Source organism: Babylonia areolata, chromosome 1, assembly GCF_041734735.1.
Source record: "Babylonia areolata isolate BAREFJ2019XMU chromosome 1, ASM4173473v1, whole genome shotgun sequence".
Taxonomy (NCBI): Eukaryota; Metazoa; Mollusca; class Gastropoda; order Neogastropoda; family Buccinidae; genus Babylonia; species Babylonia areolata.
In genome coordinates, this window is record NC_134876.1 from 4,665,631 (window position 1) to 4,683,126 (window position 17,496).

Here is a 17,496-nt window from a genome sequence, read left to right on the forward strand (position 1 = left end):
CAACAACCCACCCGACTTTTTCCTGGACATCATCAATGGAGACTCGACTGCCATCTCTAACCCTCCTAACAGCAACGTCAGAAGTGAGAAATGTCCATTGTAATGGCTTGGTACCAAATAGCTATTATGCTGTTTGAAAATGTAAACACTGCCTTCCCACCACAGTGCAGTCTGGGCATCCCCTTCATGATAGTAGCACCTCTCTTAGACTCTGTGATAGATAGCCAGGCACTTCCTTTTTTGAGGAAGTTTCTGGGTTTGTTCAAATGTGCCTGTTATTGACCTTTGTGCTAGTTGAATCGGTAGCATAAGCTGAATCGGTAGCATAAGCTGAATTGACTTGAAGTTGTGTACCTTGTGAATGGAGAGAGTTAACACTCTTTACTATCTACGATAGATATAGTTTCCTTCCTCCTAGAATACCCAGATGTCAGCTTCATATAGATTAGAAGAGAATAAGACTTAAAGAAACAGACCTATGTCTGTATAGATATGTATGTTGTGTGAATGATAACACAAAAACATTATATTCACCATTGTTTGTTTTGTGCTCATTTTTGACTCATTTATGTAAACAAAATAACCGGATAAGGATGTGTAATCCCCCTGTCCCAACTGTCTACATGTGTGTTCAGTTTGTGCTCATTTTTGACTCATTTTATGTAAACAAAGTAAGTGGATAAGTTTGTAGACACCCTGTTTCAACTATGTACATTTGTGTTCAAATTGAAATTTTAACGTTGGCATTTTTGCCACAGCAGAACCAGTTAGGCATCAGACTTCTGATCCAGTGTTCCCCAGTAGTTCAGGATTTGAGGCCTGGTTTTGGCCTGGTGCTGTGTGCTTGGGAAAGGCACTTCAGTTTTCCTCACCCCACCCAGGTGTGAATGGGTACCTGACTTCAGTCAGGGAAGGTTCAGAGTGCAGGAGAGGATTGGAGCTGACATAGACATGGTGAAATGGGTTCACTACTGCAATAAAATCGTGGCCTAGAGGTAACGCGTCCGCCTAGGAAGCGAGAGAATCTCAGCGCACTGGTTCGAATCACGGCTCAGCCGCCAGTATTTTCTCCCCCTCCACTAGACCTTGACTGGTGATCTGGACGCTAGTCATTCGGATGAGACGATAAACCGAGGTCCTGTGTGCAGCATGCACTTAGTGCACGTAAAACAACCCACAGCAACAGAAAGGTTGTTCCTGGCAAAATTTTGTAGAAAAATCCACTTCGATAGGAAAAACAAATAAAACTGCATGCAGGAAAAAATACAAGAAAATGGGTGGCGCTGTAGTATAGCGACACGCTCTCCCTGGGGAGAGCAGCCCAAATTTCACACACAGAAATCTGTTGTGATAAAAAGAAATACAAATACAAATCTTGCCTGGTCATATGCTCTAGAGCATGGTGTTGCAACAGACTGTGATAAACAGGAGGGAGTTCCAAGCCAGTGCTCTGGTTGAGGCCAGGCTTTACTATATTTCTCTCACTACCTGTCCAGTCCAGCTTCGATGCATCATTTTTTTTTGCTGATGAAGGTGGTGAGAGATGACTAAAACATACAAGTTAGTCAAAAACTTTTGATTCTGAGTTAAGGAAAATCCAAAATCAGAGAATCTTTGCGAATGAATAAAATGAGAGATAAATGGATGACTAAGTGAATAGATAATAGAATGAATAAAGGACTGGATTTTTTTTTTCAGAAGAAACAGAAGGCGTGTCCCTGGAGATGGAAGGTAAGTAAGGAGGAAATAGAGATTTTTAAAAAGATTCTTTCCTGAGAACATTCACACATGTACAAATATATATATATATATATATATGTGTGTGTGTGTGTGTGTGTGAGTGTGTGTGTGTGTGTAAGGATAGATAGATAGATGTGTGTGTGTGTGAAAAACAAAGTATGCAGGCACATACATCACACACTCGCATAGATGTACACACACACACACCACATCACAACACAACACAACACAACACAACACAACACTGCAAGCATCATCATAATTTTTTTTCTTATTTCTCTTCACTTGATTTTGAAATCGGTTGACAGTTGTGCATGAAGCATGAAAAGAGTATGGCAAAGGATTTCCAAGATAATAAAAAATAAAGATAACAGACTGAAGACCGCAGCAAACCCACACCTCTCTCTCTCTTCCTTCCTTCCTTCCCTCCAAGCCTAATGATGGCATGTGGAGTGCATGATTTTATGATGTATGTACACTGCAGTATTCCATGGAGGGGTCGTGACAGGAATCAGTTAATCGTTGGACTTGGTGATCCAGTGTTCATCAGTGATAGAGGTTCGAGCCCCCGTTCTGGCATGGTGCTGTGTCCTTGGACTTGGTGATCCAGTGTTCATCAGTGATAGAGGTTCGAGCCCCCGTTTTGGCATGGTGCTGTGTCCTTGGACTTGGTGATCCAGTGTTCATCAGTGATCAGGGTTCCAGCCCCCGTTCTGGCATGGTGCTGTGTCTTTGGGAAGTGCATTTCACTCTGATTTTCCTCAGTCCAACCAGGTGTGAACGAGTACCCTGACGTTGGTTTGGGAGGGTTGGCCCCTGCCTTCCGGTTCAGTGGATATGAATTCACTGCCCTAGTGGTTGTAAAATACTATGGATTCTTTAACCTTATTTTGATGCTGCATACATTGGCCAAAGGAATGATTCAGCGCTTATAGCTTTTAGAGGCGTTTGAGTGGACCGGGCAAGACGGGTCGTCTTTTCACTGTTAGATGCGCAAAATTTGGCCAAGCAGAGCAAACCGATAGGCCTAGTTTGCATCAGTTTGACATGGTAAGTATATGTATCACCAAACATGGAGTATAATACAAACTCCTCCTTTTGATGCTGCATACATTATACAAACCATTCTTCTCCCTTTTTTTTTTTTTTTTTTTTTTACAATAACCTAATTTAGTAAATTCAAACCATACAAGTACCGTAATGTTCAAGTTTCCATCATGATTTAATATCAAAAGAGGAGAAATAGAAAATTAATCTTAAGATTTTGAAAACTGTTTAAAATTCTATATGTTTCTTTCTGTAAGGACTGGCAGTTACTTCCCTTCCCTGGACACCCCCCACCCCCACCCCCCACTACCCCACCCAAATTACTTTTTACTGAGATATAGGACAGGTGCTTTGTATAATGACAGTGTTTTGCTATTTGTGTTGTTTTTTTCCAGTGGATTCTGAAAACCTGGGAGCAAAGCTGTGTGAAACATATCAGAAAACGCTTTCATATAGCAGGTATGACGTGTATCAAATAATGTCTCCTTCATTGACATGTTGTTGCTTTTATTCAGTTTGTTCAAGCTATAGATTTTCTTCTTTTTTTTCTTTTTTTTTCTTTTCTTTTTAGAGAATCTTAATTAAAGATTTCTTTACCTTCACTATAATTGCCCATTCTTATTGAAGAAAATCAGCTATTATCAAAAAAATTAAGCTTTCAGAATCAATAATATTCTCATGACTTAAGTAGCAGATACTTGCAAATCTGTTTCATACATTCAGCGATCGTGTGTCATAGTCTGGTGCTAGTCAGGGGGACAAAGGGGAGGTCACCTCCTTCCGGCAGGTTATAGGCTGTAGCTACTTTCATTTTCTCTGCATAGGCAGATAGTAGATTGCATAGGACAGGAATGTCAGACCCCTGCCGGAGTCTGTACTAGTGGGTCACAGTAAGTATGTTAATTAAACGTAATTTTAGGAAGAAAATTTCCTATACTGCTCTAACCCAATGACGGTTGAATGAACCTTGGTGAAATGAGATCAGGGCGGCTTGAGTTTGAAAGGCTGTCGCTACATTTTGTGGGTGTTGTTTTTTTGTGTTTTTTTTTAATCAGTAATGCCATTCATTTTGCTGGACAAAAGTGATGCAGTCTCAAAAAAGGTAAAGTCCAGACACACTGAGATTGCTGACCTCACCTGTAAGCACTGTCTTACCTCAGTGATGTGGTGGCAGCCCTTTACTGACTTGAGTGTACCCACTATCAGATGGGTGCAATAGCCAAATGGTTAAAGCGTTGGACTTTCAATCTGAGGGTCCCGGGTTTGAATCACGGTGACGGCACCTGGTGGGTAAAGGGTGGAGATTTTTACGATCTCCCAGGTCAGTATATGTGCAGACCTGCTAGTGGCTGAACCTCCTTTGTGTGTATACACAAGCAGAAGATCAGATACGCACGTTAAAGGTCCTGTAATCCATGTCAGCATTCAGTGGGTTATGGAAACAAGAACATACCCAGCATGCGCACCCCCGAAAGCGGAGTATGGCTGCCTACATGGCGGGTTAAAAATGGTCATACACGTAAAAGCCCACTCGCGTATATACGAGTGAATGTGGGAATTGCAGCCCATGAACGAAGAAGAAGGAGAAGAAGGTACCCACTATTAGCAGCAGTCAGAGGAGCCAACCATTTCTGAACACTCTGGTCGGTGAGGTGCTTGATGATCTGGCTGAGGGACAACGTGTTTCCATGTACAGGGTTCACAAAATTTTAGAACCACTTGGGAACTTGCATAGTTTTCTTCTAGGGGGCATGGTGGTGAAAAGATGCTGAATGTCCAGCAAACAGCGGTGTGTGCAGCCATTGTAAATGAGCACCACTCAAAACCAGAGGTGTTGTCTTGATGATGATAATGATATGGATAAGATAAGATAAAAATAACTTTATTATCTCCAACTGGAGAAATTTGGTCAGGTGCATTATCACAACATAGACAAGTAAACAACATGGGGACCATAACTGTAAAAGCCAACAACAGCCCCTACAAATATTACGAAGATACAAATGTAAAAAAAATATCACATACATCGTTTCATACATATATCCACACACTGCAGGTAATAACTAGTATTCTTAAATTAAAAACAGAAAGAATTAAGAAACATTATTTGAATATAATTATAAACATAGCCTACTATACTGCACATTGATTATAATAGACAGATAAGATAAGAATAAAGATGAATTGCGGAAAACCACAACCAGATAATCAGCACACACCTGCACCCCCCCCCCCCCCCCCACACACACACACACACACACACGCACACCCACACACGCGCACTCACGCACACACACACACACGCGCGCGCGCGGATAACTTATATAGCGCCTGTCATCAGTCGGAGACGAAGCTCTAAGCCCAGTACAAACTCGGGGTCATTTGTACAGCAGGCTGCCTACCTGGGTAGAGCCAACTGACAGCTGCCATTTAGACACGTCATTCGTTTCCTGTGTCATTCAATCAGTTTTTGCAATGAAAAACCACAGCTGTAATTCATGAACCACTGAATGATTGTTTTTTTTTTTTTTTTTTTTTTTTTTTTTTTTTAAGTTGAAACATCAATTTTTTTCAAACTCATTTTTCAAGCTGTTTATGGAGTGGATGTGCCTGAAATGGATGTTCATGTGTTCTTTTAGAGGAGAGTGGTAAACCATGTACAGCCAGCCTAATTTAAATAGTCTCTTGATTTTACGTAAAGTTGTCCTTACCTTTCTGTGAGCCCGGTATGTGGAACCTTGTGTATGTCTGTTGACAACAGGATAAAAGAAGAACTGACTCCCATCAAAGAAGAATTTGACAGACGCACCAAGGAAGGCACGGTTGTTGTGATGAAACAAATAGAGTACGCCACGTCATTTGGCAGACAGGTAGGTGGAATATCATCAGGCTTATGACTTCAAATTATACATATATATATATATATATAGAGAGAGAGAGAGAGAGAGATGGACAAAGAGAAGAGACACATGACATTTTTACTGCCCTCAGCTATAAGTTCGCCATAAATTCAAGGGGGAGTTGGATATGTTACATAATGTTGCATCACAAAAGTAAATAGATAGACAGTACCTTCCCAGTTTAGCTAACCATTATTGGCAAGCACATAGGAAGAGGGAGAGGAAGGGGTCAGTATTTGAAGTAATGATAAATGCCTCAATCCAGTTTACCAGCAGTCTCATTTTATTATGAGGTTCTCAACAACAACAACAAAAAGAAAGTGTTACAACACATTTTGGATTGTATCCCCATCCCTTTAGAAAATCATATATGAAAGAAAAACTCAGCTTGTTCATTGGTGATGGCAGCTAGTGCCTTTACTTTCTGTCACAACATGTTTGTGTGAAATTCTGGCTGCTCTCTTTGGGGAGAGCGTGTCGCCATAGTGCAATGCCACCCCCACACCCCCATATCCCATTTTATTTTTCTTTCCCTTTTTTTTTTTTTGAGTGCTAGTGGGTGTTTTACAATTAAATCAGGTTTTTTGATAGAATTTTGCCAAGGACAACTCTTTTGTTGCTGTGAGTTCTTTTATGTTAGCTAAGCGCTTGCTGCACATGGGACCTTGGGTTTATCATCTCTTCCAAAAGACTAGCACCCACACCATTGCACATGTCACCTCGGGTTACCATCTCATCCAAAATACTGGCACCCATCCCACCACTCAAGGTCTTGTGGAGGGAGTATGGGGGTAAAAATTGTGGTCTGTACATGGGATTCGAACCCGTGAACAGTTGCTTCCTGGTCAGGGGCGTTACCTCCAGGCCACCGCTCCACTTGGGTATGTGCTGTTGCTGGTCAGCTTTCATGCAGTGTCACAGTTCGTGTGGCTGTTGCTGGTCAGCTTTCATGCAGTGTCACAGGTCCTGTCTCTGTGGCTGTTGCTGGTCAGCTTTCATGCAGTGTCACAGTTCCTGTCTCTTTAGCTGTTGCTGGTCACCTTTCATGCAGTGTCACAGTTCCTGTCTCTTTAGCTGTTGCTGGTCACCTTTCATGCAGTGTCACAGTTCCTGTCTCTTTAGCTGTTGCTGGTCACCTTTCATGCAGTGTCACAGTTCCTGTCTCTTTAGCTGTTGCTGGTCAGCTTTCATGCAGTGTCACAGGTCCTGTCTCTGTGGCTGTTGCTGGTCAGCTTTCATGCAGTGTCACAGTTCCTGTCTCTGTGGCTGTTGCTGGTCAGCTTTCATGCAGTGTCACAGTTCCTGTCTCTTTAGCTGTTGCTGGTCAGCTTTCATGTAGTGTCACAGTTCGTGTGGCTGTTGCTGGTCAGCTTTCATGCAGTGTCACAGGTCCTGTCTCTGTGGCTGTTGCTGGTCAGCTTTCATGTAGTGTCACAGTTCGTGTGGCTGTTGCTGGTCAGCTTTCATGCAGTGTCACAGGTCCTGTCTCTGTGGCTGTTGCTGGTCAGCTTTCATGCAGTGTCACAGGTCCTGTCTCTGTGGCTGTTGCTGGTCAGCTTTCATGCAGTGTCACAGTTCCTGTCTCTGTGGCTGTTGCTGGTCAGCTTTCATGCAGTGTCACAGGTCCTGTCTCTGTGGCTGTTGCTGGTCAGCTTTCATGCAGTGTCACAGTTCCTGTCTCTTTGGCTGTTGCTGGTCAGCTTTCATGCAGTGTCACAGTTCATGTCTCTTTGGCTGTTGCTGGTCAGCTTTCATGCAGTGTCACAGTTCATGTCTCTGTGGCTGTTGCTGGTCAGCTTTCATGCAGTGTCACAGTTCATGTCTCTTTGGCTTTTGTTCCCCCCCCCCCCCCCCACCCCCCACCCCAACCCTCCCTTTTTTTTTCCTGTTTGTAGATTATAACTCTCATGCTTGCTCTGTCTACTTGTGGGCTTTTCTGTGAATTGCCATGTCACTCCACCATTTTGGCAGCCATTCTCCATTTTCAGGAGGTTTGCTTGATGGTTATGTTCATGTTTCTATAACCCACCAAACACTTGACTTTGAATACAGAAACTTTAGCTTTCGTATTTGATATTCTGCATGAGTGTACACATTGATGATTGAGGGGGTTCAGGCACTGATAGGTCTGTGCATATATGTTGACCTGGGAGATCGGGGGAAAATCTCCACCCTTTGCCTGCTAGATAAAGCTGGGATTTGAACCCAGGATCCTGTGATTGGAAGTCCAGTGCTCTAACCACTCGGTTGTCGTGCCTCTATGTCTGTTTTCCTCTCCTTATAATTTTATGGCAGGGGCAAAATGTCATTGAATGTTTTAATGATCACTTTCTTTGTGTGTGTGTGTGTGTGTGTCTCAGTTTTCAGCGGTCAGCATGAGGACTGTAAAGAACATCATCAGAAGTCCAGAGGCATCCATTCTCCAGGTGATCCCTCTCCCCCCCCCCCCTCTCTCTTTCCTTCCATAGTTTCTCTGGTCTTCTGTCTCCATGTGTTTGTAAGCTTTGTCTTTCCTTTCTTTAATTCGGAGTTGTGTGTGTGTGTGAGAGAGAGATAGGCTGTAAGCTGAATGATTGCATGCATGTGTATGAAAGTCGGGATTGAAAGCACATTGGTTTGTTTCGCACAAGATTAAGCCCCTCATAAATACATTATTATTTATAATTTTATCATCATTATCATTATTGTTATTATTGTATTTAGTTATTATAATTTATAGTTATTATTCTCATTGTTATTTTTATTATTATGTTGAAACTGTGCTCCACGTTTTAGTGCTTTTGTTTCTTTTGTGTACTTGACTTTGGAACAGCAGATCTGTGACAGATTATTTCATATGAATTGTTTGTCATTATGCATTCTTTAGACATCAGAGAGAATATCAGTATGTTGTTTTGACCAAATCTGGACTGATTGTTCTCCACCTTGTATGCAGAGCACACTTATTGTGATTGGAATTTGTCTCAGTTTCATGAAAATGACATTTTTCACCCCCATATCTAAATAACAGACACATAACTCCTTTCCTTCGAATAAAAAAACTATAAAAAATAATTAAAAAATACCCCTAGAAGTCACTGGAGAAGGTGCAGGAGGTGGTGGAGGTCTGGAGTCGAGCGGAGGGAGCGAAGGAAGTGGAGGAGGCGGCGGGTTGGCGTTGTTGAGAGGGCCAGAAATAGAGGGCCCAGAGTGTCCGCGAATCGATTGCGATCGCGCCTTAATTTTAGCCCGATCTCCCAATCGAACCATATAATTATGTGACCTGGTTGAAGACATAATTTGACAAAAAAACAAGAACGCCAGAGAATCAACAGACAGACAGAAAATATGAAAAAACTTAGCCGTATGAAGAGCACAGGAACAGGAGTCATAATGGCTGCCGGAAAAAGAGGGCGCTAGCCAGGGGGACAAAGGGGAGGTTACCTACTCCCGAGAGGTTATCGGCCGTAGTACTTTCGTTTTCTCCGCATAGGCGGATAGTAGTTTGCACAGGACAGGAATGTCAGACCCCTGCCAGAGTCTGCACTAGTTGGGTCACGGTAAGTATGTTATTTAAACATAATTTTAGATAGAAAATTTCCTTTTAAAAGTCCATTAATTACAATCAAATGGATTTGGGGTGAAGAAAGGGCACTGAATCATGAAGTGAATGTTGACAGCTTTGCTTCTGATTTCTCCCAGCTCATCATCATGGTGATCTTCGGGCTGATCGTGGGGGCCGTGTACTTCCAGATCAGCGACTCCAAGACAGACGGCATTCAGAACAGGTCAGTCAGCAGCAGAGCTGTACGGCTCTGGTCCCACTCAGCGCATGCATGTATGTACGTGCACATGGACATGCACATGCACATGCACACACACATACACACACACACAAATAGACGCATATACACACACACACACAACGCAGCACAACACAACTCTCTTTCTCTCTCTCTCTCTCTCTCTCTCTCTCTCTCTCTCTCTCTCTCTCTCTCTTTCTTTCTCTTTCTCTCTCTCTCTCTCTCTCTCTCTCTCTCAGTCTTTGTAAACATCAGTTCTATCCTGGTGGCATACTGATAAGGTTTCATCTGATATGCTTAGCAACTTGAAATTTGCAGTGCACAGTTTATGTCTTTTTGCCCCCTCCAACTTGTTTTGCCACTACAGTTATGTCTTTTCCTTTATTCCATTTCATTTACTTTACTTTTTCAGAATTTCAGCCTATCTATTGGCAAGTGTCCATTTTAGAGCAGAGCTATGAGCTTAGCTTGTTTGTGCTTTGATTATCAGTTGTGTAGCTGCATATGTGTTTCTTTGAATAAACTTTGGTTGACACGCACACTCCATTCCTGTGTTCCCAGATTTTAACACTCCACATAGTAGGCCTCCACTCTTCATCTGTCTCTGGACCTTATGTTTGGAACGATCTCCTTTTGCTTTGTCAAATCCCTGCATACCACTCTTTCAGTTCTAGCCATAAAACCAACCTTGCTCGAAAACAGCTCCTCCTCACCCTCCCTTCTTCTGTTCATAGCTGAGCTAGACTTCTCTCTATATGTGTTTATAAGTTCCATCTTTTTTCCTTTTGTTTCAGAGTGATGCATGCATGTGAAAGTAAAGGTTGTGAAAGCGTTTTGATTAGTTTCCACATGATTCAGTGCTATTGAAATACATTTATTATCATTGCTGTTGTTGTTATTATTATTGTGTGCAGAGTTGGGGCGTTTTTCTTCATCGTCATGAACCAGGTGTTTGGCAACCTCTCTGCTGTTGAACTCTTCATCAAAGAGCGTGCAATCTTTGTGTAAGTATCCAGGTTGGGTTTTATAAGCTGTGTTAACAGCGCATAGTTTAGTTTTTGTTAAGAATCGTCTCAAATGTGCAAAATTTGACTTCGGAAAAATCCTTACATGATTAATATATTTGTAAAAAAAAGTGAAAGTAGCTTTGGTCTGATGGCAAAAAAGAGTTGTTACCCTTTGCCACTGCTTGGCCCAGAATGTAAGATGATTATGACTAGTTATGATATGTCTGCTTTTATATTTGTGCTGTCATGCAGATTTAGTGAAAATGTGCAGAATTAGAGTGACCCTCTGAAAGTAGGTTGGGACCACTTAGAATTATGACAAGAGAGTTCCCAAGGTTTTCTGAAAGTAGGCTAGGACCCACTGTACTAAAATTACATGGATAGCTCATTGGCCAGACAAGCTGAAGTCAACTGGACACCATATTGTTTCTCTTATCTGGCCGTCAGTCGGTTGACATGTCGTCTGCTAACTGGTGGTAGTTTCTGAACTGTAACCATGTATCTTCAATGAAATCATGTTATGCTTGCCCCCACTACATGCCAAATGTTGTGTCTTGACTGAAATCTGCCAATGGTTTATCTACCAAAGTTATTACAGGAAAACAGTGCAGTGACACGTGGTGCAGACTTGCAGTGTAGACACACACAGGAATGTCAGCTTAACTTACACCACGAGCAAGTGAAAGCTTGCCATGAAGCCATCTGAGCACTCGGCTACACATATGAAGTCACCGATTCGCGCTATACTGACATGAGGAGCAAAATGGCTGATTGAACACTTCCGCTGGCTTCAGTTAGCAAAGGGGCTCAAAGAAGGCATGCGCTATCCAAATATTTTTGGAGCAGTGGCTGGGACCACCTAGAATTATGACAAGAGAGTTCCCAAGGCTTTTAACATATCAAAGAACCCTGGGATCATATGTGATACCCAAATGATTTCTTATTATTATGGTTGATGAACATTGTGTCTGTGGGCAGGCACGAAAATGTGAGTGGCTTTTACCGAGTGTCTGCCTACTTCATGGCCAAGCTTCTGTGTGACGTCATCCCCATGCGGCTCCTGCCTGTGGCCGTCTTCAGTGCCATCTGCTACTTCATGATAGGTATCTGCTTTCATTTTCTTCATTTGTTAGGTATCTGCTTTCATTTTCTTTTTATTAGGTATCCACTTTCTTTTTCTTTTTATTAGGTATCCACTTTCATTTTCTTGATTTTTTAGGATCTTGTTTCATTTTCTTGGGCGTCTACTTTTGTTTTAGTATCTTTGATTTTTCTGGCTTCAGTGGTCTGCATATGGCAGCTGAGTGCCAGACCCCTTTGACAATCTTTCACATCTGTAAATATTATGATTTGTACTAGTTACATTATTTTTTTCTGCAAGAGAAGTATCAACACCTTCGTAAGCTGTTTGGTGCACTTTCAGACCTTTTGCTGCTTACTGTGTTTCCGTGGACATAATCAGGCAGTATGAGTGAACCAGCTGCTGTGGCGAAGTAGTTAGCGTCGCGGACTGACAGCTGGGAGGATGTGGGTTCGAATCCCAGCGGAGGTGGGTTTTTTGGCCCGTGGCCGGCTCCTGCCCAGAGTTAAGTGTGCTGTGGGCTTAAATGGGGAGACTGGGACCACACAGTCAAGTGTCATCCACTTCAAGGATGCGTCTTTGGGTGTGTTGCTCTAATTACCTGACTAACTCTGCAAGTGTCTGTATCTCTCGGGCCTGGTTAACACCGGGATATCATTATGACGGGAAGCATAGAGTACCGCCTTGTCACACAGTCTCAAACCAAAATGGACCTCCATAGCAACATTGTCGTCATCCTCATCCTCCTGCATCATCATCAGTGTAAACAAAATAGTCTCAAAGTCTGTGGCCTTTCATGCCCTGCTCTCATGGTGACCTCCGTTTCGATTGATACCCCTCCACTTCCATGCTTGGGGTGAGTCCTGTCAATGTCTTCAGTGTCGGCAGATTTATGGGGGGCTGTTGTTTGATGGACGTGGTGGCGGTCTCCACTCTGGGAGGGACGCTCACTCAGTCTGGCTCTGCAACTAAGCCATTATTGTCATTAGTAGGGGGCTTAGTAGGTGGTGTCCTGAGTACATTAAATCAGCACAGGCACCACTGAACATCACTGAAGTGACTCAGCAGCAGTGCAGGGTCTCTTCTGGTGTGTGGCCTCCTGGCAAGCTAACTTCCATGGTTTCCTGCGGACTGCCGACGCCAGAACTGTAAAAGAGCGGCGTTGGAGTAATGCCACTGAAACGGTGCAGATGATGGGGCAGAAAAAAAAAAGCTGTATGAGTGTGTTGTGATGTTGAACGCAGAATTAGGAATACCTTTCACATGGTCCACAAAAGCTTAACTCTGAAGTAAGAATTTCAATAGGTTCATATGTTCTAACTCAGCATGTTAATAAGTAGTTATAAAAGTTTCATTTGCTGACTGTGTGTTTTCTACTTTCTGTGAATGTTTTTCCTAACCCATGAAAATGGGTCATCCATGGAGAAATGTAGAGAAGAAAACTCTGTCCTGAGCGAGTTGAAATGTTGCTTGTAAAAAAAATTTTCCTTTAGAAATTTGGGACAAACTTCTGTTGATGGAAAAAATATACTGAGGAGCACAGGAACAGGAGTCAAGATAACTGCCGTAAAAAGAGGGCGCTAGTCAGGGATACACAGGGGAGGTAACCTACTTTGGGAGGTTATCGGCTATAGCTACTTTCGTTTTCTCCGCATAGGTGGGTAGTAGTTTGCACAGGATAGGAATCAGACCCTTGCTGGAGTCTACACTAGTGGGTCACGGTAAGTATATTACTTAAACATAATTTTAGGAAGAAAATTTCCTTTTCATGACATTATACTGTGTCAGGCTTTCCAGTTATGTAGGATTATTTTAGTTTAATCAGAGCAGGTTTTTGATGAGGGTGTTAATATTTTGACAAAGTTCTGTTGATAGAAAAAAAAAAGATTTTCATGACATTATACTGTATCATTTATCCAGTTCTGTAGGATTATTTTCATGTGTGCAGGTTTTCGGTCAGGGTATGAATATTTCCTGTTCTTCATGCTGGATCTATTCCTGACCACCTTGTCGGCGTCCGCCATCGGCTTTTTCTTCAGCGCCACCGTCCGCATTTTTGCTGTGGCCAACCTTCTCATTGCTCTGGTTTATGTGTTCATGATGGTGAGTTCTTCGATTTAATAATTATTCTTCTTCTTCTTCGTTTGTGGGCTGCAACTCTCACGTTCACTCGTATGTACACGAGTGGGCTTTTACGTGTATGACTGTTTTTATCCCACCATGTTCACCATATTCAGTTTTCAAGGGTTAATATAGTAATGATAATAATTCTTCTGTCCATTATGCATCCAACATCAATGTCTAACCATTCGGCCACCATACCTGTCAGTAATAGTGATAATAATAATAATAAAGATGATGATAGCAATAATGATAATGATAATATGAATAGTAGAAATAATAATAACTAATGGTAATGTGTATTTGATAATTATGATAATAAGTATAATGAGCATTTATATTGTGGTTACCCTGTAGCTCTGAGCTTGTGGTTGAAGTGCATAAACATGATTTTTGATACAAACTCACTGAAAAATACTCTTTTTAAAAAAAAAAAAAAGATTCACTCATACTTCTTCCACCTCACCCCTCGCAAACACACACACACACACACACACACACACACACACACATCACCATCAGGTACCAAAGTATAACGGTTAGATCAGTACACTTGACTGCTGCCCAGCTCCCTGACCTGAATGTGTGTGTGTGTGGTGTGTGTTGCTGACAGCTGTTTTCCGGCCTGTTGGTGAACCTGTCCACCATGGGCGCCTGGCTGAGGTGGATACGCTACCTGAGCATCTTCAGATACAGCCTGAATGTGAGTCCTCCAGTTTGAAGCATAGAGGTTCAGTAGGCTTTTATGGCCATCAAGGACAGTCAATTAACACCCACTGTATACATTACCTGAGCGTCTTCAGATAAAGGGCCTGAATGTGAGTCTGAACATCTTCAGATACAGCCTGAATGTGAGTCTGAACATCTTCAGATAAAGGGCCTGAATGTGAGTCTGAACATCTTCAGATACAGCCTGAATGTGAGTCTGAACATCTTCAGATACAGCCTGACTGTCGTGAGAAAAAAAAAGAAAAAAAAAAGAAGAGGTAAATGAATATCTAAAATAAAATAATATATATATATATATATATATATATAAACGAAAAAGAAAAGATAATAATGATAATAATAACAATAATAATAATAGAAATAAGATAAAAAGACAGTAATGATAATAATTCAACCAACCAGTCATCCACCAATCATTTCTCTGGATGGGGATCAGCAATCAGTCATCCACCAATCATTTCTCTGGATGGGGATCAGCAATCAGTCATCCACCAATCATTTCTCTGGATGGGGATCAGCAATCAGTCATCCACCAATCATTTCTCTGGATGGGGATCAGCAATCATTCCTCTGGATGGGGATCAGCAATCAGTCATCCACCAATCATTCCTCTGGATGGGGATCAGCAATCATTTCTCTGGATGGGGATCAGCAATCAGTCATCCACCAATCATTTCTCTGGATGGGGATCAGCAATCAGTCATCCACCAATCATTTCTCTGGATGGGAATCAGCAATCAGTCATCCACCAATCATTTCTCTGGATGGGGATCAGCAATCAGTCATCCACCAATCATTTCTCTGGATGGGGATCAGCAATCATTTCTCTGGATGGGGATCAGCAATCATTTCTCTGGATGGGGATCAGCAATCAGTCATCCACCAATCATTTCTCTGGATGGGGATCAGCAATCAGTCATCCACCAATCATTGCTCTGGATGGGGATCAGCATTCAGTCATCCACCAATCATTTCTCTGGATGGGGATCAGCAATCAGTCATCAACCAATCATTTCTGTGGATGGGGATCAGCAATCATTTCTCTGGATGGGGATCAGCAATCAGTCATCCACCAATCATTTCTCTGGATGGGGATCAGCAATCATTTCTCTGGATGGGGATCAGCAATCAGTCATCCACCAATCATTTCTCTGGATGGGGATCAGCAATCAGTCATCCACCAATCATTCTTCTGGACTGGGATCAGCAATCAGTCATCCACCAATCATTTCTCTGGATGGGGATCAGCAATCAGTCATCCACCAATCATTTCTCTGGATGGGGATCAGCAATCAGTCATCCACCAATCATTTCTCTGGATGGGGATCAGCAATCAGTCATCCACCAATCATTCCTCTGGACGGGGATCAGCAATCAGTCATCCACCAATCATTCCTCTGGACTGGGATCAGCAATCAGTCATCCACCAATCATTTCTGTGTATGGGGATCAGCAATCATTTCTGTGGATGAGGATCAGCAATCATTTCTCTGGATGGGGATCAGCAATCAGTCATCCACCAATCATTTCTGTGGATGGGGATCAGCAATCATTTCTCTGGATGGGGATCAGCAATCAGTCATCCACCAATCATTTCTCTGGATGGGGATCAGCAATCATTCCTCTGGATGGGGATCAGCAATCAGTCATCCACCAATCATTTCTCTGGATGGGGATCAGCAATCATTTCTCTGGATGGGGATCAGCAATCAGTCATCCACCAATCATTTCTCTGGATGGGGATCAGCAATCATTCCTCTGGATGGGGATCAGCAATCATTCCTCTGGACGGGGATCAGCAATCAGTCATCCACCAATCATTTCTCTGGATGGGAATCAGCAATCAGTCATCCACCAATCATTTCTCTGGATGGGGATCAGCAATCAGTCATCCACCAATCATTTCTCTGGATGGGGATCAGCAATCAGTCATCCACCAATCATTTCTCTGGATGGGGATCAGCAATCATTTCTCTGGATGGGGATCAGCAATCAGTCATCCACCAATCATTTCTCTGGATGGGGATCAGCAATCATTTCTCTGGATGGGGATCAGCAATCAGTCATCCACCAATCATATCTCTGGACGGGGATCAGCAATCAGTCATCCACCAATCATTTCTCTGGATGGGAATCAGCAATCAGTCATCCACCAATCATTTCTCTGGGTTTGTGTAAAACACTAACAAAAAAATGAAATAAAAATGTAGGTCCCATAGCCTGTTGTGGCCATCAAAGCAGTGAATAAGCAACCACTGTGTCTAGAGTTCATCAACCCAACACACTGATCAGGCCTTCAGAGCCTTTCCTAGCTTTGTGTAAAAAAAACACTTCACATAAAAATGAAATAAGATTTTAAGACATAACATATCTGAATAAAACAGGGTTACAGAAATCATGTAAATCATGTTAGTATGAGGTGTAACTCCCACTGGAAATAAAAAATACATGCCAATAGTTTTTTGTGACATTAGAGAAAGTGTACTACTCATTAGTTGTACTTGAATTAGATTTTGTTTTTGTGGTGCCACTGAATTGTTTACCATAATGATACGCTTTGCCCAAAGTTCAAGAAAATAAAATGTATAAATGTTATTTGAATTGAAATGTAGACTTGAAACAGTTGCATTTTTCATCTTCTTCTGCTACTTTAAATCATATTTATTTGGCATACTATAGTTATTAATGTATGTTTGTATGTGTTTCATAATGTAAAGATTGAATAAAAAAAAAAATGTTTGAAACAATAAAGTATAAAATGCTTGGAAGTGGAAATGCTCTTTTTTTTCCCTCAGGGTTTATACATCAACGAGATGAAAGACGAGTACTACTGCAACAACGCAACTGCATGGTGAGATTTCTGTTTATGTTTTTATGGAAATTTCTTCACTTGTGCGTTGGACAATAATCTGATTCAAGTGTGGTTGTTTTTAACTGAGTAAGTAAAGGTAAGCGAGCTTCACTTTGCATGTTTTGAAGACAATGTTTGTTTTGATGGTTTAGTGATGTGTGTGTGCTTGTGTGTGTTTGGGACTGGATAACTGTCTTGTCACCAGATTTCTGTGTGAGAAGTCTGGGCTGCTCTCCCC

The 17,496-nt window shown here is 42.0% G+C and overlaps 1 protein-coding gene across 2 annotated transcripts in view; it reads left to right on the top strand.

Moving 5' to 3' along the window:
* The window catches only part of LOC143298627 (broad substrate specificity ATP-binding cassette transporter ABCG2-like), a 47,735-nt gene that overhangs the window by 23,878 nt on the left and 6,361 nt on the right, over positions 1-17,496 (top strand). Inside the window, exons 8-18 of one of the 2 annotated variants that reach the window (XM_076611540.1) lie at positions 1-83; positions 1,699-1,731; positions 3,183-3,246; positions 5,549-5,657; positions 8,048-8,113; positions 9,369-9,454; positions 10,384-10,473; positions 11,455-11,579; positions 13,506-13,660; positions 14,292-14,381; positions 17,203-17,258. The exon at positions 1-83 is cut by the window's left edge and continues 19 nt beyond it. In XM_076611540.1, coding sequence (XP_076467655.1) covers positions 1-83; positions 1,699-1,731; positions 3,183-3,246; positions 5,549-5,657; positions 8,048-8,113; positions 9,369-9,454; positions 10,384-10,473; positions 11,455-11,579; positions 13,506-13,660; positions 14,292-14,381; positions 17,203-17,258 — 957 coding nt within the window. The remainder of the gene's footprint in view (positions 84-1,698; positions 1,732-3,182; positions 3,247-5,548; positions 5,658-8,047; positions 8,114-9,368; positions 9,455-10,383; positions 10,474-11,454; positions 11,580-13,505; positions 13,661-14,291; positions 14,382-17,202; positions 17,259-17,496) is intronic. The other variant, XM_076611611.1, reaches the window with a different exon arrangement.